The sequence below is a fragment of the Dendropsophus ebraccatus genome, chromosome 2 (assembly GCF_027789765.1).
Source record: "Dendropsophus ebraccatus isolate aDenEbr1 chromosome 2, aDenEbr1.pat, whole genome shotgun sequence".
NCBI classification, from domain to species: Eukaryota; Metazoa; Chordata; class Amphibia; order Anura; family Hylidae; genus Dendropsophus; species Dendropsophus ebraccatus.
This window is the reverse complement of record NC_091455.1, coordinates 102,460,965-102,482,483: the sequence shown is the minus strand read 5'-3', so window position 1 is coordinate 102,482,483 and position 21,519 is coordinate 102,460,965. Positions and strand designations below refer to the sequence as shown.

The window sequence follows — 21,519 nt, the reverse complement described above, 5'->3', positions numbered from 1 at the left end:
GCTGATTCAGCGCAGAAATTCAGCTGCTTTTGCTCAGTGGGAACGAGCCCTAAGAGGTAAAAGCAGCTTTGACACATACAGTTAACTCCTATTCTGAAAATGTGAATGTGAGGATGAGTCCCCAGAAGTGTTAGAACTTGGGTGGAGATATAATTATGCTATAATTTGTAATATTCTTCATGTAGTTTCCACAGATTGTACTATTGTGAGTATAAATATTCATTGTTCCCATTCGGTGGAGTATATAAAACGACCTGCCAGTTTATTGGCATACTGAATTTTAAAGGTCTTTAACTGGATTACTCCCAGAAGTCCCTTTGCGACACTGTACTTAAATAGGTTGCTCTTTAATGTGCTATTTCTGGTTGTTACACAGCTATTATTATAAGGTAGTTTATATGGCCCATAGTGATGTAAAAGTTCATGTAATCTTGTGACTCGTATTGCAAAGTAGAAGACAATAATGCAAAGTGTTTTTTGCTGCAGCCATCTGCAACATCTCCCTACAGGCCAATACACAGCAGTCTGCAGTGCATATTGATGGATCGCATAAGCTGGCTGTGGTGTATGCAGAAGATTTACAACACAATTAAAAAGCTGTTTTCCACTCCTTTTTGTTTTATGGGCATTCACAGAAACAAATTGCCCAATATATACAATTTAGCAATAAATGTACGTTATTCAATGACATTCTTGCTGTGCAGAATCACTTCACTGACAGCTCTCTGAAGGTAACGGAATGAAGTCATTTCTTTTTGGCATGGCATAAAACCTAAAACAAGAACACTACAGTACACTGTTTGACTTAAATACTTTGTTATGAACCTGATCAAAACTACTTTTGAAACTGTAGGCAGAAAGAGGGAAGGAGTAAATGAGACTGGGAGGTTTCCTGAGTATTTCCTGTCGTTTCCGGGATGTGGAGCAGTTTCTGAACAGCTATTTAAGAACGCCGAGATCGGCTGGAAACCCTGTGAATTTCGAATATAACCTCTTAAAACTTGTGCTTGGTGTTAAATCTCTCCACAGCTTATAAAGTTAGTGAAATTTATCTGTGTCCAGGTGATTTGGAGCAGCAAATTGGGAAAGTGAGGACTTTTCACTTTTCATAATGTAATGTGCCTCAACCCTTAAAAGACCTCTTTGTAAAAGGACATGCAAAGGGGGTTTTTTTCTTAGTTTTTTTTTCTCCCCCTTGGCCTTCCTGAACTGACTCCAGGGTTTATGTCCTCTGAATTAAAGCAATATGGATTGAGCAAACTTATATGAACTCTGGTGATGCCAGTATTTTGAAATATTATATATCTGTATTACTGCTACGTTACATGCTCCAAGAGACTAAGCGTAGAGCTTAAGAATAAGGCAGCATTTGTTTTCTTTTTACAGCCAGTCAATAAAATGTGTGTTATGAACCTTTTTCTAATCGTGATACTGTGCTGCTTGTTCTCGCTTCTGAGCAGAAACCATTCCCACCAGTGCTCTTAAATGTGCCTTTTATTATGCCAAGAACTTTTTTTGTGAACAGAATCATTTAAATTTTTTACTTTTTTTGTATAATTTCACATTGTGTGTGTGTGTATGTGTATATATATATATATATATATATATATATATATATATATATATATATATATGTGTGTGTGTGTGTGTATGTATATAATAATATAATTCTGTAGGCAAGTCATATGTTTGCCCAGATTTTTGAATAATAATAAAGTTTATTAAAACTACAATAAGGATTGTGTACAAATACATCTTGCGGTGGCCTTTTCATCAACTACATACCAGCTTTGCACATGCTAGCCATTCTCGTTCTCTGAATTGAATCAGGCTGCTTTTATAGCGGTCTTGAAGGAGTTCCAATATATGTTGAGCACTTGTTGCCTGCTTTTGCAATGCTACACAGTCCAGCTTTTTTCAATCGTTTTCTTTTAGTTAATTACATTATTCAAACTGGCCATACAGGATCAATGACACTGAGTGAAGTCCAAACAAACTTTCTGGAAATATTCTAAAAACATTGTTTCCTGAAAGATTGTCGATGGGAGAACTATTCTGAATGATTTTTTTTTCCGTCTGACTATTCCACTGAAATTGCAGACACAGCTGACTTCATTTCAGATGAAGACGGGTCATTGGTTGGCCAAACTATTTGTTAAATTTTAGCCTACATACAATCATTTAAGGTAAAATTTGATGTTCTTTTTAACTTTAATTTAATGTATATGAGCATCTTAAGAATATCCGTCTTAATCTTGATAAATAAACTTCTTCTATTTACATATAGCATTCACACAACAGTGCTCCATTGTATGGACAATTTTTTTTTTTTTTAAATTCTTTATTTTTGGGATCAACAAGAGTGGAGGTGCAGGGACAACCCCCCCGCCTCCCGGAAACGTACATTGACAATCAAGACAGAGCGAGGAGAAAAAAATGAAAACAACCATATTTGTCACCTAAATTAAACCATGTCCAATAGGAGACTCGAACTGTGTACACCAATCCGCATCGCGGTATGGACAATTTTTAACTTTGCATGGTCTTACACCTCCCTCCCGGTCTGTACAATGTGCATGACACTTGCACATTACACAGGAACGGTGGCCTTTTCTGTGGCTGTGTCCAGTATGTAATGAAAAGATGGCGGTACCGGATGGTGTTCAGTGTCGCTGAAAAATAGAATGGTAGAAAATATTAATCCACTAGTCACATGATTTGCTTTGTAACCAAAAGAAAATTGTTTTAAATAGGCACTTTCACAAAAATTATTCTTGATGCGAGACATGTCAAAAGTTTTTATTGGTTGGGATCTAAGTGTTCAGACTGCGGCCAATTGGGAGAACGAGCCAGGAGAAGTGCAATCCTCCTCCAATTCTGTGTCAAGTGAGGAGACGGTCGCATAATGGAAGTCTATGGGGTACATCTCCTCAAATGGACACAGAGCCAGGAAAGGATTGCACAACACTGCGAGGTCTGAATAATTAAACCCTGACCGATTAAAAAAAAAATGGGTAGGGAGGATGTAGAAAAATATGTTATGACAATGATAAATCTGCCAGTTACATGGTAAAAGTTGAGACTATGCAAAGTCAGGGGAGTTTTTTTTAACATTTTTTGTAGAAGTGAAATATAAGAAATGGTTTGCGAAGTTAAAAATGTATTATTTTCTAAAGACACAATCCCTTTTATGTTGATCATTTTTAAAGAATTTTTTGTGCTGTAAAGCATCTCTGAAAATACTGTTAACTTAAGCCATCATATATACTGCTGTTTGGTTTCCCCTCTAATAATGTGTAATAAAAAAAAAGAAAAGTGACAATCAGAAAATATAAATGCCATCATTCAGTATATACAGTGGTTTCTTGGATTACGAGCATAATTAGTTCCTGGGTCGTGCTTGTAATCCAAATTCACTCTTAAACAAAAGCTAATTTTCACATATCATTGAAATGCAGACAAATGGTGCCACACTCCAAAAATATTTTTTTTTATTCTGAATAACATGTAAAACTAATGAAACAAACAATGAAAAACAGCTGAATATGTCAAATTATATAAATTACTGTACAGTATAGCAATAAGCATGTGGAGTATAATGCATAGTAAGTACAGGGCTCCAGACTAAAAAATTTACCTGGGAGCCATTGGCTCCTAACCTGAAAAATTTAGGCGCCAAATAGAATATTTGGTCGCCAACATTTTAAACCATGTAAAATTAATGTTATGTTAAATGGGACTTACTGTGTGCAGAGGCCACGGCATCCTCCTCCTTTAGATTCTTTCTTTTCTTAGTTTGAAAATGTTCAACATGGAAACTTGCAACTTGACAACCATATACAGTCTGACTCAGTACTTCAGCTTCACTTGGTTAGCCTTTTAATGAGGCTTACTCTTCTGAACTTGAACTTAAAGGGAACCTGTCGACCCCCGTGCCGGGGTGACAGGCTCCCAACCCCACGTTAGAGCCCCCTATACTCACCTCATCGCGCCGGGTCCCGCTTCTGAAGATGGCCGGGTCACGGAGATCTTAGCCGCTGCAGCCCGGCGTGCGCTGAGAGATGAGTCCAACGCTCATAGAGAATGACGGGAGAGTCCAGCGCTCCGTCATTCTCTATGAGCGTTGGACTCATCTCTCAGTGTGCGCGTCGGGCTGCAGCGGCTGAGATCTCCGTGACCCGGCCATCTTCAGAAGCGGGACCCGGCGCGATGAGGTGAGTATAGGGGGTTCTAACGGGGGGTTGGGAGCCTGTCACCCCGTCACCGGGGGTGACAGGTTCCCTTTAAAAGCTTGCAACAGTCTATACATACTGAGCTAGACTTATGACTGCAGCCATAGTGACCCCCCACAAGATGTGTATATAGATAGATATATCTCTCACCTAGTGACTAATGCAAGTGACCCCCTACAATACAGACACCTGAGGGGCCCTGATAATAATAATTGTGCATATATCTATCTCCCAGTGTCTGCAGCCAGTTTGCCCTACACTTATAGATGGCCCCCTCCCCTTATAGATGACCCCCTCTACCCCCATTATAGATGCCCCCTCCTCCCCCCCATTATAGATGCCCCCTCTCCCCCCCATTATAGATACCCCTCTTCTCCCCCCCTTATAGATACCCCCTCCCCTTATAGATGACCCCCTCTACCCCCATTATAGATGCCCCCTCCCCCCCCCATTATAGATGCCCCCTCCTCCCCCCCATTATAGATGCCCCCTCCTCCTCCCCATTATAGATACCCCTCTTCTCCCCCCCTTATAGATACCCCCTCTACCCCCATTATAGATGCCCCCTCCTCCCCCCCATTATAGATGCCCCCTCCTCCTCCCCATTATAGATGCCCCCTCTTCTCCCCCCCTTATAGATACCCCCTCCCATTATAGATAGCCCCCTCTCACCCCCTTGAAGATGGCCCCTCTTCTCCCCCCATTATAGATGCCCCCCCCTTTCCTCTATGCTAAGCAGTATTTAAAAGAAACAAACACACAAACTCACCTGACAACCCGCTCCCCCGGCGATCCTCTTCTTCTTCGGACGCTGTCCCCGGCTGATGCGCGGCTGCCGGGGGTGTCCCGTCCTATCCCCGGCAGCGCGGCGCGTTAGTGAGCTCCCTGTACGCCGGGGCTGTGACTTCTGACACAGGAAGCGTCTCTGACGCGCGCTTCCTGTGCCGGAAGTCAGGGCCCCAGGCAGCTCACTGATGCGCCGCGCTGCCGGGGATAGGACGGGACACCCCCGGCAGCCGCGCATCAGCCGGGGATAGGACGGGACACCCCCGGCAGCCGCGCATCAGCCGGGGACCCGGACTTAAAGATACAGCACGCCGCCGCCGGGGCCAGTCGCAAATGGCGCCCAGATTAATAAATCTGGGCGCCATTTGCAAAATATCAGTCGCATTGGCGACCATTTTGGTCGCCATCTGGAGCCCTGAAGTATATAAACCTTAAAAAAAAAAAAAAAAGCAGTTTGTAGATACAGGATGGAGCTGCAGTTTCCCATAATGCAGTAGTGTAGTACAACAGGCTAGAATAGAGAAGCAGTGCTGTTGCCAGAGGCCTATGTAGTCACATGACAGCAATGGGGAAGGGGGTGTGTGTTCAGCATGGACCAATCAGTAAGTGAGAATCACAGAGCTGTGCAGGAGGACAGTGACAAAAAACCTCTCTATACAGCAGTGTGAATGGCTGATTGTAAGTGCAGGCACATTATAACAGCAGTGTGTATAGCTGAGTAAGTGCAGGCACATTTAAAGCAGCAGTATATATAGCTGAGTGTGAGTGCAGGCACATAATAGCAGCAGTGTGAAAGGCTGAGTGTAAGTGCAGGCACATTATAGCAGGAATGGAGAGGATGGGAAACACAAGGACTGACAGAGATTGCAGGGAGCATAAAAGAATCAGCAGGACAAATGTGGGCACATACATGCAGCACTGTCTGTGCGGGAAGAGAGGGGTTACAGCTATGAAGAGATTACCTCCACAGTCCTGTCCTGTCCCCTGATGCAAGCCCCAGCCTGGACCGGATTTGCCATGATTTGAAAGGCGAGGGAGACCTCCTGGGTCAGAGTACAGTGCTGTAGACCATGCTATACAGATCATACCCCTCCCTCACTCCCCCTTCCACCTAGTACAGGAAGCTCTTAAACCAAAGCAATGCTCTTAAACCAAGTCACAATTTTGAAAAACTGTGAGCTCTTCTTGAAGAACGTTCTTAATCCAAGTTACTCTTAAACCGAGGTACCGCTGTAGTTCTAATTATTAAAAAAAATCTAGGTGAGATTTCCCTTTAAGAATGTACAAGTGCATGAGAAATGACAGCCGTGTGTATTGGGCAGTGGAGGAATAAAAAGTTTCAGTTCTAGACTTAATGTTAAAATCATTTTTTCTCCTCATGAGCTATGTCTGCAGGATTTTTTTTCTTCTCTAGGTCAGCAAATTGAAAGTGTTTACCTTAAATTAGTGAATACATGCACACCCACCTTGGCTTAATATATATGGTCAAACATCATCAAAGTTGATAGCCTTTGCGGAAAAGAGAACTTTAGCTTTGGACAAACAAATCTGTGTACTTTATCACATCTAGCACTACTGGAATGTTCCTCCTTCCCTGATTTCATTACTGGCTTTTGGCACAGGCAAGAAACTGGAGTCAATGCTTCAGTTATAGACATTGACAATGGCTGCATTGCTGTGCCCTTTTTGAAAACCGACACCCAGTACAAAATTGTGGCCTATGGGTGCCGGCACAGTTCCACATCAGTCTGCGTGGTGTGTGTTGCATTGCCAGACAGTAAATCAGCTGTGCTGTGTGTCGGCCAGACACCAGTAGCACTTGCTGCCTGTTTCCATCTCATTGCAAATCCTGGGCCTATCACTCGATAGACCTGGAAAGGAAGTAGTGAGGAAGCAAGTGCCACTGCTAGTTCAGAATGTTCCAGTGTGGTTGGAAAGTCTGAGAAATAGCTTGGGTGAGAAGAACAAGACCTTATTGACAGGGTTCAATCCTGGTCAGGTCTGTTTCACGTCAGTGTATTAAATCCACACAGCTTTTCCTCTCCCCTTTACCCTATGGCTTAAGCACTTCTGCAGTTTAATGTTTGTATTTCCAAGGATATACTATAATGCAATAAATATTTGTCAGATTTTGATCTGCTTTCTTAAAAATTATGTCAATTGTAATTTGAGTTCTAATGTAATAATGTATAGAAAAACTTGGGTAACTGCTTAACGGCCTTTCGTTAGAACTCGAATACATTTATTATTATAATATAAACATTACTGGGTTGTTAGTTTCTAGCCATGTGTACGATTCTGTTAACAACTCATTTCTTTTATTTTTTTTTTTATTCCTCAAAAAAAGAGTTGTTTGTTACATTTCCTTGGGCAAAACATATGCAAAAAGTATATTTTTGCCATTCTTTGGCTAGTTTTACATTTGCATATGTTTTTTTTTTTCAGGGTACTAAAAAATGTAGTTGACTGTGCTATTTTGCACTGTAAAAATACTGACAGTTGCAGACCTTTCTGCCAGTCCTCTTGTCATTCTTTGTTTCTGTATTTTTCTCCCTAAATAAATTATTTTGAAAACATAATACAACATTTTGCTTTGTGTGGCATACAGGAACCCATTACACTTAATAAAGGGGTCTTTGCATCTTTGCCCAATCATGACATCTCCACAGGGTATGTCATGAATGTCCAGTCAGTCACTGTCTGCTGCTTGTGGTATCCTTTTCTTTTTGAGAATGATATTCTGCTGTTTAGCCAACACAATTTCTGGTGGATACTGTACATAATTTATATGCAGTATGTCAATTGAGGGGTGGACATTTAGCAGCATGACAGAAATAAACAGAGATCTTAGGATTTCTGCACAATCATTTCAGCAAGGAACCCAGACCCCTATCGATCAAAACATCTGACATTGCTATCATAAGCCAGAAGTTTATCCAAATGATGGTTACTAGAGATAAGAAAACTGTTGTTACTAGAGATGCGCGATGGCTAAAGAAGTTGCATGCAGTCTTAGGGAGTCCTGAAAAACATGCATACAGACTATGGCTATTTTCACACAGTGTAAAAGTACGGCCGTTGTTGCCATCGTCCGGTCTCTTACGTAATGTGAACATAGCCTATGACTGTGTGACCAATCAGGAGAACGAGCCAGGAAAAGTCTATGCTGGTGTGCATTCCTCTCCTCGCTTTGTGTCTATCCAACCTGGATAACTCAATAGGCTTCTCTACTTCTCCACAACGATCAATGTCTGGACACTCAGAACCTGACCGATCATAACTTTTGACATGTCTCTGTGACATAAAAAAGCAAAAATTGTTAGAACCCCTATGCCTCTGTTCACACTGTAGGCTGCATGTGGCAAAAGAACAAACAAAAAAACAAAAAGTGCAAGAGCAACCTACAGGTGCAAGTGTTTACCATACACACTCCCCCCAGCATACACACGATGAAAACCTGCTATATAGATAGTAAAAAATGAGGATCATAGCAAACCATTTGATTAGAGTGTACCATGTCACCATGTTAAGGTGTCCTCAGAGACATGGTCCTACTCTAGCATTCTCATACTAGCAATGGCCTCTCCAGGGATACCAATAATCTCTATTTACAGCACCCACAGGACATGAGTGGAGTGCAAGCCGTCAGGAGATAGCCAAACCCCCCACTTTTAAAAAAAAATGTTGTTTGTGCTTTAGCCACATGCTGCGTGCATCCTACAGTGTGAACAGAGGCATTGGGTGCTGCCAATTTTTTTTATTTTTTTTTTTTCTGTTGTATGTGAGGAGTGTGGCTACCTCCTTTTGGCTTGAACTCCCTATGTCATGTGGGTGCTATAAATAGAGATTATTTGGTTCCTATTTGCCAAGTTGTAGGCCTATTGTTAGCCCAGGAGAGGCCATTGCTAGTGTGAGAATGCTAGAGTTGAACCATGTCTCTGAGGACACCTAAAGCGACTCTGTACCCACAATCTGTCTCCCCCCCCCCCCCCCCCCCCCCCCCAAACAACTTACACCTTCGGATAGCTGCTTTTAATCCAAGATCTGTCCTGGGATCCGTTTGGCAGGTGATGCAGTTATTGTCCTAAAAAAACAATTATTAAACTTGCAACCCTGTGCCAAACTGCAGTGGCCTAAAGTATCTGTGCTCTAACCTTGCACCACCCCTCCTCCCCACCCTCTTCATCATTAGTAATGCCACTGGCAGGATATTTCCTATTCCTTTGCAGTGAAAACTGCACAGGTGCCTTAACGATCCAGCCCATGTACCATGTTCTCACAGCTGATGAATAGGAGAATACCTGCCTGGAGCATTCCTAATGAAGAAAAAGGCGAGGAGGAGGGACAGAGAGGTTGTGCCAGCCTAATGCCTAGTCAATCTAGGCCATGCCAGTTTAGCACAGGGCTGCAAGTTTAAAAGTTGTTTTTTAGGACAATAACTGCATCAAATAGTTTGCTAAGATCCTCAATAGAGCAGGTTTTTAACATGTGTATGCCTGGGGCAGTATATACAGTAAGCACTTGCACCTGCAGGTTGCTGTTGCACTTTTTGTTTTTTTGTATGTTTCTGTGACATGTCAAAAGTTTATTCTAATGAAAGGTACACTTTAACATACTGCGGGGAACATTACAAACACAGCCTAGAAAGAGCTATGCTGAGTCGGCATTTATGGTAAAATATATCTTTTATTAAGCCTGGTAAAAGTTCCACTTAATACAAATACAGAATAAAAATAGATGTCATAGATTTTTTGTAGATGTCATGCGTGTCTATACTAGAAAATAAAGTTTTTTTTATTATTTTTTTTATTTTCCTTTTCAGCAAAATGGCTCTACAGAATGTAAGTTTTCCTTCTGCCTTAAAGCGACTCCGTACCCACAGTCTGACCCCCCCAAACCACTTGTACCTTCAGATAGCTGCTTCTAATCCAAGATCTGTCCTGGGGTCTGTTCGGCAAGGGATGCAGTTATTGTCATATAAGCAACTTTTAATCCAGCAGCGCTGTGTCTAACGGCCGGGGCTTACATTAGTATATGCATTAGGCTGGCACAACCTCTTTGTCCTTCCTCCCCACCCTCCTCCTCATTAGGAATACTCCAGGCAGATTGCCTCCTATTCCCCATCTGTGGCAGCCCGGCACATGGGCTGGATCGTTAATACACCTGTGCAAAGCTCAAACAGCAGTAAATGTTCCTGGATCATTCCTAATAATGAGGAGGGTGGGGAGGAAGGACATAGAGGTGGTGCCAGCCTAATGCATACACAAATGTAAGCCCCGGCCGTTAGACACAGCGCTGCCGGATTAAAAGTTGTTTTTATGACAATAACTGCATCCCCTGCCGAACGGACCCCAAGAAGGATCTTGGATTAAAAGCAGCTATCTGAAGGTACAAGTGGTTTGGGGGGGTTTGTGGGTACCGAGTCGCTTTAAGGGTGGGTTCATACTAAGGAATTCTCGCGGATAATATCCGCAGAATTCCGCTGTCTGTCCGCGCGCACGGTTGCGCACCTTTCCGCCAGCTCCATAGACACTATTCTATGGGCCGGCGTATACCGCTATCAGCCAAAAGAAGTGACATGTCACTTCTTTCGGCGGAATGCGGAATCAGCCGGCCCATGGAATGGTGTCTATGGAGCCGGCGGAAAGGCGCACGGCCGTACGCGCGCACAGACAGCGGAATTCCACGGATATTATCCACGAGAATTCCTCAGCATGAACCCACCCTTACAGTGGAACTACCCAGCTAAATGCAGCCCCATGGACTCTGCTAGAAACTAGGCAAAAGCCACAACCTTTTTTTTTTTTTTTTTTTTTTAATACTCTTGGGGAGCTCTGATCAGTAAAACCAGATTCAGGTTTGTTTTGAGTTGTTAAATGTGCTCTCCCTGGAGAACTGGCTTCTGGATGTCTGCAGCTCAGCATGTGGTTAAACATTTCAGTTGGCAGACTGTGTGTGCACCTTTCTTCAGTACGATTTCTATATCACTGTATTACATAATATCAGCTCCCATACAGTGGCTGTGCACGTTTCTTACAAACGTTTAATTCTTTTATTTTTCCTTTCTCTCTAGGATGGCTCTTATTTGGCTGAATTTCTACTGGAAAAGGGCTATGAGGTAAGTGACTAACGTTAGAACAGGCTGATGAAATCACTAGCATGCAGCAGCCTACAGAACTTCCTCTGTTGCTGTCCTTTCTCTGTGTTTTCCATTCCAAATCCAGATAACAAATCAAAGCTTCCAAAAAGAATGTGCAACATGGCCTGTAATCACGCCAGCTTATTGTACTATTTATCAGAGAGGGTCTGCTAGTGGATTCCCTTGTCTCCTCAGGGTATTGGCGCTCTGTACATTTCCCGCAAGGTCAGATAAGCTGCAACCTGAACAGGCCAGAGCTGTACAAAAAAAAAAAAAATGACGGAATAATTTATGATGTAATACAGCACATAAAAACGTTCCCAACTAGGTCACTTTCATTTAAAAGTTGCATTAAGCAATAAAAATCACACACACACACACATACATATATATATATATATATATATATATATATATATATATATATACACACACACACACACCCATACCCAAACATTTTTAATTCTAGTGATGTAAATGGTGTTTTCTCTTATTTAACATGACGTTGCCCTTTCAGCCATGTGTGGTGTACTCAAAATGAATCTACAGAATAGCTTATTCCTCCCAGTACATTTAGAAATACAAGTAGAAACAAGCACTGCTTAAAGGGGTAGTGTGGCGCTAAAAAATTATTCACAGTCATCAGCCGCGATTGGCTGAGCATAACTGTGCTCAGCCAATCGTGGCTGAGCACAGTTGTGACGCGGCGGAGGGGGGACAGCGGCAGGGATTCGGCCAAAATGGCGGACGGCCCTCGACACGGATCAGGTAATGTATAATGCACCACACACTTCCGGGTACACGGGCGGGGGGGGGTGGGACACAGGAAGGGGGCGATTAACAGACATAACATACATTACAAGGTTGTATAACTTTGTAATGTGTGTTATTCTGTGAATAATTTTTTAGCGCCGCACTACCCCTTTTAAGTGTAGACACTGAATTAACAGGCTGCTATTGGTGACTATAAGTGAACAGCCCATTTCTTGGTCTTAAAATTCAGTGGCTCAATATATGCCTTGTATAGTATTTCCATTTTTTCCTGACCGTGAAAGATATTGTATTAATATAATATAGCTCCTCCCCTAATACTTGGGTTAGAAATGTTCACACATTTTTCTTAAAGGGGTAGTGCGGTGGTAAGCAATTATTCACTAAATAACACACATTCCAAAGTTATACAACTTTGTAATGTATGTTATGTTAGTGAATGGCCCCCTTTCCCGTGTTTCCCCCCACCCACGCCACCCCCGGAAGTGTAGTGCTCTATACTCACCTGATTCGTGTCGACCCCCGTCCACCATCTTGTGACAATGATGTAATCTTCGTGCGGGCGGCCGAACTGCTCCGACCGTCCCTCGTGCCGGCCACCCTCTGCTGCGTCTTCAGCTGCATAACTGTGCTCAGCCAATCGCGGCTGAGCAGCTGATAACACGGCAGAGGGCGGCCGGCACTAGGGACGGTAGGAGTGGTTCGGCCGTCCGTCCGAAGATGACATCATTGTCTCAAGATGGCGGACGGGGGTTGACACGAATCAGGTGAGTATAGAACACTACACTTCCGGGGGTGGCGTGGGTGAGGGGAAACACGGGAAAGGCATTCACTAACATAACATACAGTACAAAGTTGTATAACTTTCTAACGTGTGTTATTTAGTGAATAATTGCTTACTGCCGCACTACCCCTTTAACTAGGTGCTCTATTTTCTTAAAGTGACACCCTTAAAGTGTCAACCCCTTTTTGCATTATGACTTCCCTACACAGGTCTACAAACCAAAAATACATATATCCTGCACAGCCCAGATATAAAGCTGGTGCTCAGAACCTGACCCAAAAACACAACTGCCCAAAACAATAGAAATAAGGTCAGAATAAGTAGCAGCACACCAGCAAATATAGTGAAACAAGTACAAAATCTTTATTAACAAGTTATGGCATACACGAGACAACATCTAAAAACAATTAAAAACATATAACACCGTACAAGCCGTCTATAGTGATAGTACGGCCAAAGGGCTCTGGAAAGCCATTGCAACCATCCACCCCACATACACCTTTGAAAATGAAATTAATACAAATACCTTAAAGCCCATATTGCATAAACCAATGTGGGAACATGAAAAGTAGTATCAATGCTTAACCCAATGCATCTCCAAATAATACAAGTGAAAAACAGTACAAAAATGCATGCAATGAATAAATATATGAATAAGTGTGTGTACTAAACAAATCACTATGAAAAGGTGAAGCAGTAAGAGGGCACAATGAAGGAGAGTGTACAAAAGGAAAAAATATATCACCAAATAGATGGTATTAGGAGTGGATAGAAACCAGGGATCAGTGGACCCTGGCTTCCATCCACTCCTAATACCATCTATTCGGTGATCTTGCAGTTTTCATACCTTATTTTGTATTATACGTCATGGTGCTTGTTCCAGTTAAAAGGGATCTTTTATCATCTGCGGATTGTGCTACCTGGACGGGGCTTCACGGGCGCACCACCACTTAGCCCCGCCCACATCACACCTTAGGTCCCACCCCTCCATTATGTCATTGGCACATTGGCCCTGCCCCCTCTGCGGCCATTGGTATGGGCTGACGCCTGTGCAAAAAAAGGGGTTGACAGTGTCACTTTAACCCCTTGCCGCAATATGACGTTTGGGAAACGTCATGTAAAGCAGGTAGTTCCTGCATAATGACGTTTCCTAAACGTCATGCTTTCCCTGCCTCCCCCCGCTGTCTCTAACGGCGGTCGGGCAGTGGGAGGAGGCTATGCCCCGGGCAGTTAACCCCATAGACGTCGCGGTCCATTGGAAATCCTAAGGGAGATCTGCTCCCGCCTACCCCCCTGGAGCCACGTGAGCGATTGCATGGCTCCAGGGGGGTTACCATAGCAACCGAGATGCTGGTTAATGTGCTGAGGTTAGGGGTCTGATCATTTGAAAGAGCTGTCAGTGTTCTGACAGCTCATTCACACTATAATACATTACAGCACAGAGATGTACCGCACACCAGTGCGCTCAGTAGTCCTCAATATTCATGAGCACTAGCTCCCTCTGCCCACTGGCCGCTGATTGGCAACTGTCTATCTATACTGTGTGCGTATATATAAATAAATAAATGTGTGTGTATACAGTATATATATATATATTTATATATATATATATATATATATATATATATATACACATACACACACACACCGTGTATAGGGAGCCAGCTGTCGATCAACAGCTGGAAGGTGGAAAGAGTAGTGCTGCACAAAGCCCATTTTCCTGCATAATAGGAGAACAAAATAACACTTGAAACTGATAGGAAAACATTTTTGTAAAGTTTTCTTTTAATATTTCGCTTGTAAAAGTTGTAAAAGGCAGAATTTCACTTTGAATTTGAAAACATATAAATGACTGAACTATAACTTTGGTTTCTCCAGAAAATATAGGGTTATACGGGTCAGTCGTCTCTGTTCACCAGTATTTTAGCTTCTGTTTAGGATCAGATATTAGGAGTCTTAGTGGCTGGGAAAATACAAAATCACTACTTTTGGCAACGATGACTGTTCATTTGAGGTTGGAACAGAGATAAGTTCTGCAAGCTGATGGATTTGTCTCCTGGACAATTAAATATTCCCATCTGAATGGAGGGGAGGGGGACACTAATCTGTTCTGCAAAGATGAATTAGGTGGTGTTACTAAAATTGGGTACTGTAGTGTCAAAATATGGGTAATATTTCAACTGCAATAAAATATGTTAGCATGAAAAGTATTTTCTTAACAAGCAGTTTATCATAGCTTTTGCCATAGCTTATGTTTTTGTCCATGCTTTGTTTTGTCTGTCATTTTTTACTTTCCATTTACTTTATTTGCCAGTAAAAAGATCCATCAGTTCTGAGCACATGTATTATAGGCCAGCAAGTTATAGATAAAGTTAATACAGCGAATACAATGAATTCCTCAAGTTAATAATTGCCAAAAAATGACTCCCAATTGTAAACCTACACCATGTTTTTCTAATGGTACAGTTGCTACATTACCTTCAGTGGAGGTTGCGTACTGATAAATTCTTGTGCAGTAGGAGGGAATATTTTCAGTCTGAGGCCTCATCTTAAAGAAGACCTGAAGCAGAAACTGCTCCTTTTGTCATAGACCATCAGGTAGTGGTGCAGCACCCAGCCTCCTGCCCGCTTCTGATCAGACACAATCTTTAATTCTAGATTTCATCCTGCCTTCATCAATGCTATGCCAGTCCCCTCATACCTCTTTGCAAAATTAGGCTATGTTCACACTATGTAATAGTACAGCCGTTGTTGCCATCGGCAACAACGGACGTACTTTGTACGGAGTGGAACACTGCCTATCCTTTTATGGAATCCTGGCCGGAGCGTATACACTTAGGGGGAGATTTAGCAAAGGGTGTAAAGTTTAGACTGGTGCAAACTGCCCACAGCAACCAACCACAGCTCCTCTTTTCTTTCAGCACTGCCTAAAGCTGAGCTGTGATTGGTTGCTGTGGGCAGTTTGCACCAGTCTAAATTTTACACCCTTTGATAAATCTCCCCCTTAGTATACGCTCTGGCCAGGAACCCAAGCAGCGCCGCAAAGAACTGACATGTCAGTTTTCTGCGGCCGCAATTCAGTGAATTGTGGCCGCAGAAAGACCTGTCAGTTCACACAATGAAGTGAGCGGCTCCGGCCGCTTGCTTCATTGTGTGCTATGAGCACTGGGGCCGAAAAGATCATCTGGACGATACTGCAGTACAGGCCAGAATGATCTTTTCAGAAACCGGCTGTTCCGTGACTCAGCTGGGTCACAGAGCAGCAGGTCTTTCACGTAGTGTGAACATAGCCTTACCTAGACAGCTAGAGCCAGTACCATCTCTTACCGGTGGCAGGACAGTATGGTTATCCTCCCTTCTATATTCTATTGAATTACAGAAAACCATAAATATACAGTTAGGAAGGCTAAACAGTCATCATGTTCCTTGCAGCCGTGCTCCCCTTTTTCATCCCTAGATCACAATAAAGTCAAGTAGGAAAATCCCATGTTTGTACTGTTCTCTATCAAGCGCATCACCTTTTTAGCCCTGTTTCCCTTAAAGGACAAGTGCCATGAAAAACTTTTTCCCAGTAATTGAAGCACATTACAAAGTTATATAACTCTGTAATATGCTTCAATCACCTATCTGCCTCCCTTCCCTGTTTTTTCTCCCCTCCACCCCCCACCAGGAAGTGTCCTAACTCACACAGACCTGATTACTGTCGTCACCGTCACCAAGCTCTTCTCTCAGCTCCTTCTCCTGTTACACTAGCCTCCCCCCTCCCCTGCCTTGTCAGGTGACAGGCTTGCTCAGCTCCCATTGGCTGAACAACTGCAAGCCATCACTTGTCACATGTCACTTGCTTATCTTCCCTCAGACTGACTCCGGCACATAGGCAGCTCCCCCCTCCCCTCATACCCTCTCTCCTGCTGCCCTGGACTCAGTGAAGGAGTCATGTCACTAGAGAAGATAAGCTGAGCAAGCAGAGTCACCTGACAAGGAGGGGAGGGGGAGGCTGGTGTAACAGACCTAGAGCAGCCTTCCTGCTGATGACTCATCCTCACAAGAAGGAGCTGCCTGGTGACGGTGATGACAGTAATCAGGTCTGTGTGAGTCAGGACACTTCCTGGTGGGGGGTGGAGGGGGGAAAAGACAGGGAAGGGAGGCAGATAGGTGATTGAAGCATATTACAGAGTTATATAACTTTGTAATGTGCTTCAATTACTGGGAAAAAGTTTTTCATGGCACTTGTCCTTTAAAAGGGAACTCTATGGCTCCAACTACAAACTACAACTACAAACTAAAACTATAAACCATAATTACTGTATGCTTTTTAGAGTCTCTAAAGGAACTTTCACCTCGGCACTACTAGAGACAGCGGACGTGATGTGTGAACTGCGTCTAGTCCCCTCAATATATGAGCTTGGTGGTGCTCAATCATCCATAGCAGCAGACACTTAACAGGGATATCTTCATGAAAAGGATTAAAGATGAGGCACTCACCCCTCCATAAGCAAATGGTTACTTTATTGAAGACTCTTCATAAGAACATAGGACGCGGTCGCGTTTGCTCACTTGACCGCGTCCTATGTTCTTATGAAGAGTCTTCAATAAAGTAACCATTTGCTTATGGAGGGGTGAGTGCCTCATCTTTAACCCTTTTCATGAAGATATCACTGTATGCTTTTTACCTGTATAATCATTATGTGTAGTATTAGGGGCCCATCATAAACCCAGATCTGGATACAATCCAAAGAAGAGTAGAGGAGACAGCACTTCAAAAAAACATTGTGTAGATTATTCACATCATTTTACAATGGTGCCATCCTTGTTGAGTGGGCCGAATGCAGGAAGTCCCGGTCATCTGTGCACTCACAGAGAGGGCAGTCATTTGATTGAGGGATGCATTGAGCCAGGACTTCCTGTGTTTGGTCTCTCTCTTTTTTTTTTTTTTTACCCAGTATAAGACCAAACAGCTGCCTTCAGGACACTGGACCTGGATACAAGTAAGTATAGCTTTGTTTTACAACATGAGAACAAAAAAAAAAAATAATGAATGTAAATTGCAAACTTGTTTTATATCACATGTACTGTTGATTTTGATTTTGAAACTTATAATAACAGTGACAGTTTTAGCTTAACTCCTTAACGACGCATGACTGGTATATCCGTCATGCGGCCGTTAAGGGTGATCAGAGAGGGCTCCTGCTGCCCTTGGTCCCCAGTTGCTATGTGTAGCCAGGGACCGAAGGTATTAGCCGCTGACGGCTAATTACCTATTTGAATGCAGTTGTCAAATTTGAATAGTGGTGGTGGCCCCTCTTCCTGGTGTCTAATGGGGGATTTCCCCCCCGCGATGTGATCGGAATGACGCTGATCCCAGCTCGGCAATCCATGTAGATGGTCTGCAGCAGACCATTATAATAGAGCACCGATCTGATGGATCATTGTTCTATCATATACACAGCATTGATTTCAATGGGAGATCAGTGCTGTGTATATAGAAGTCCCCCAGGGGGCTTCTAATTACTGTTAGTGGAAAAAAAAGTGTTTTTATTAATAAAAAAAACAAACCCTTCCCTAATAAGTTTGAATCATCCCCCTTTTCCCATTTTATAAATATAAATAAATAAATGAAAAAGTAAACATATTTGGTATCGCCGCGTGCGTAATCGCCCGAACTATTAAATGATTACATTCCTGATCTCGCACGGTAAACGGTGTAAGCGCAAAAACCCGCCACAGTGCAATATTGCGCATTTTTGTGTACATTAAGTCCAGAAAAAAAACAGATTGCAGCGCAAAAAATGACACCCTACACAGCCACATAGACCAAACAATAAAAGCGTTATAAGCATGGGAATAGATTGATTTTAAACATTTAGTTTTTTTTTAAAGGTTCAAATTTTTTAAAAACCATCAAATAATATAAAAGTTATACAAGTTACATATCTGTAACGCCTGGAGTAGTGGATCCACTAGACCGTCACCAGCGATAGCACTGACCTCACCAGGGAGCGGAGTCTAAGGGGCCGCTGGTTTTCACCAGAGCCCGCCGCAAGGCGGGATGGACTTGCTGCGGCAGGCGACCCCCAGGTCGCTACCCCTGGCTTGGTTGCTAGTGACGGCAGGCGAGGCGTGACAGGAGCAGTAGGCAGGAGATAGTGCAGGCGGAGGATAGTATATATGCTTGCAGGTGGCGGACAGGACTCAGGAACAGTGGGAAGGCAGCGGGCAAGGACTAGGGACTAGGACTGAGGACAGGAACAAGGGACAAGGACTAAGGTCAGGAACAACAGGGAGCTGGGCCAAACGCTATGGGAAGCATGTAGAGGCTCCAACACGAGGGACAGGGCATGCTGGGATTTATAGGGAGTGATTGGGTGCAACTACCAATTAGGGACGGACTGGCCCTTTAAACCTGAGACAGCCGGCGCGCGCGCGCCCGAGGAGGCGGGGACGCGCGCGCCGGCCGGCACAGACGGAGACCGGAGCGGGACGAGGTGATGCGCCCCCCGGGGCCGAACAGACCGCAGCGCCGGGTCCCTGCACAGGGACCCCGGCAGCTGCGTGGGATAGAGGGCGGTCGCGGCGGCGGCCCGAAGCACGGGACGCCGCCGCGGCCATGACAATATCGTTGCAATCGTACTGACTTAAGGAGCATAGATAACTTTTATATTTTTACCATAGGGCGTAAATACGAAACCGCTCGAAATAAAAGGAATTGCACCTTTCTTTCAAATTACACTGCACATATAATTGTTTTCAGTTTTTTTCAGCAAATTTTATAGAAAAATTAAGTCTGTATTTGCAAAGTATAATTGGTGGAAAATAATTAGGGATCATGTGGGTCTGTAGGGGGAAATATGCAAGCACAGTGGCCTTTTAAACATGAGGAGGAAAAAAACGAAAGCGCAAAAATTAAAACTGGCTCCGTCCTTAAAGGGGAAACTGTCAACTGGAAAGGATGTCCCATACTGCTTACATAGCTATGTAAGCTGTAAGTCTATCCATATGTTTATTGTACTGTATTTGTCCGATGCTAAAATCACCTAAAATGCTTTTGACAGCAGCTCTGAGGTGTCATAGAGAAGTAGCTTGGGCTTTTCAGTGCACTTGGGCTTTTCAGTGCACAGTGCAAATTTCTGACTATGCCTCTGACACTGAGCAGTAATTAATACAGTATTTTAGGTGATTGCAGACTTAGACAACTAAAATAAAGAAATGAGTAGCCTCATTACTTACATAGCTATGGAGCCATGTGAGCAGTTTGGGATGTCTTTTCTAGCTGACATTTTCCCTTTTAACAAAGAAAAAACTGCCCTCCCCCATGTATCATGTGTCTTGTCACGTTTAGCCCACCAAGCACTAAACTTTACAAATATCCTTCAAAAAATACTCATTTGTTCATGATGACTTCTTTAAGCTGTCTTGAAGGAGTTAACTGTCTGTGTCAAGGCATAAAGATTGCCTTATCTCACATTCTTAACCAGATTATCCCTTTTGCACACATTTTGGCATGTCAAAATGTTTATATTACACCTGTATTAGCAGCAGACAACCCCAGCTTTCATCAGTCCTTACATTAATACTTGTTGTCATAGATTAACCAGTTGACAAGTTTTTCTTTTGCCGTGAACATTCCTTCAAAAGCGAGAGAACAAAACAGGATGGAAAGAATGCGACTGCTACCACACTGTGCAGAGGGTCTTTGAGTGTTTTCTGTGAGCGTGATTTGCTACAGTGCCAGTCTACTGGCAGAGTGCTTTTTCCTGCTGTCAACTCTAGCTGAAATCTTTCATCACATTGCAGAGAGATGATACAGCGTGTCAGTCCATGGGCTGCTCAGGACGGGATTGCCGAATGTCTAACAAAACTCAGTCAGGAGGGGATGAGAACACTTAATCGGGGCTTTTGAAAGGAAAAATAGATCTTTCCAACGACTGAATTTTCCTTTGTTCTATCCTTGTTTATAAATTATGTTTGTATTACTGTATACTATGTGAATGTACATATCACTAAGCATACAAGTGAATGTTTTTTCATAGTAGTGGGTGATATTTGTGTCAGTTGTTTCCTTCAGATCTTTAGGATACCTCAATAGCGGTAATTGATATAATTATATATATAATTATATCAGAAAACTTTTAGTGCTATAGCCACCTTGCCTTTTTTATCTACTGACAGAAAACTCATTAGTTTGTTGTAATCTCACAATAAATGGGTAGTTTTTAGACTTTTTCTTAGTGGCCTTACAAGCTAACATCTTTAGAGCTGTATTGCAGGAGAGACTTATTGTACATTCCATGAAGACTAAACTACATGGGCTTGTCAGTCACAGGGGATGAACCATGTTTCGCGGTTTGTCATTCACAGGTGCATGGCATTGTACGTCGATCAAGCTCTTTCAACACTGGGAGGATTGAGCATCTATACAAGAATCCACAAGCTCATATAGAAGGAAGTAAGGCTAGTTCTTTATTACAATGCTGCTGTAACCATGTCTTCATAAAACAGAATTTCCCAAATTATTTCTCCCTATATTTTGATACCATTCAATAGACAGAAATTTCTAATTCTTTTTCTAGACTTTAGTGCATGGATGTATTTATTGTAATTTAGAGTGGCTTGATGATAGAGTTCAGTATCCCAATATTTAAGTGGTTGCCTCATAAAATATTTATTGACTTTTTTAGAACAGGCAAGCAGCACACTTCTTTCCTAGGGTGTACGGGTATGCCCTGGCCGCCTGTCACCAGACGACCCAGGATGTACCAGTACGCCCTGGGTGTCTAATGTGCTATGAAGCATGCTCAGGAGCACAG

General features: G+C 42.9%; 1 protein-coding gene across 2 annotated transcripts in view; it reads left to right on the top strand.

The window, feature by feature from the left end:
* Nucleotides 1–21,519, top strand: part of GMDS (GDP-mannose 4,6-dehydratase) — a 519,699-nt gene that overhangs the window by 56,611 nt on the left and 441,569 nt on the right. For both annotated transcript variants that reach the window (XM_069960220.1, XM_069960219.1), the window contains exons 3-4: nt 11,092–11,136; nt 21,071–21,158. In XM_069960220.1, coding sequence (XP_069816321.1) covers nt 11,092–11,136; nt 21,071–21,158 — 133 coding nt within the window. The remainder of the gene's footprint in view (nt 1–11,091; nt 11,137–21,070; nt 21,159–21,519) is intronic.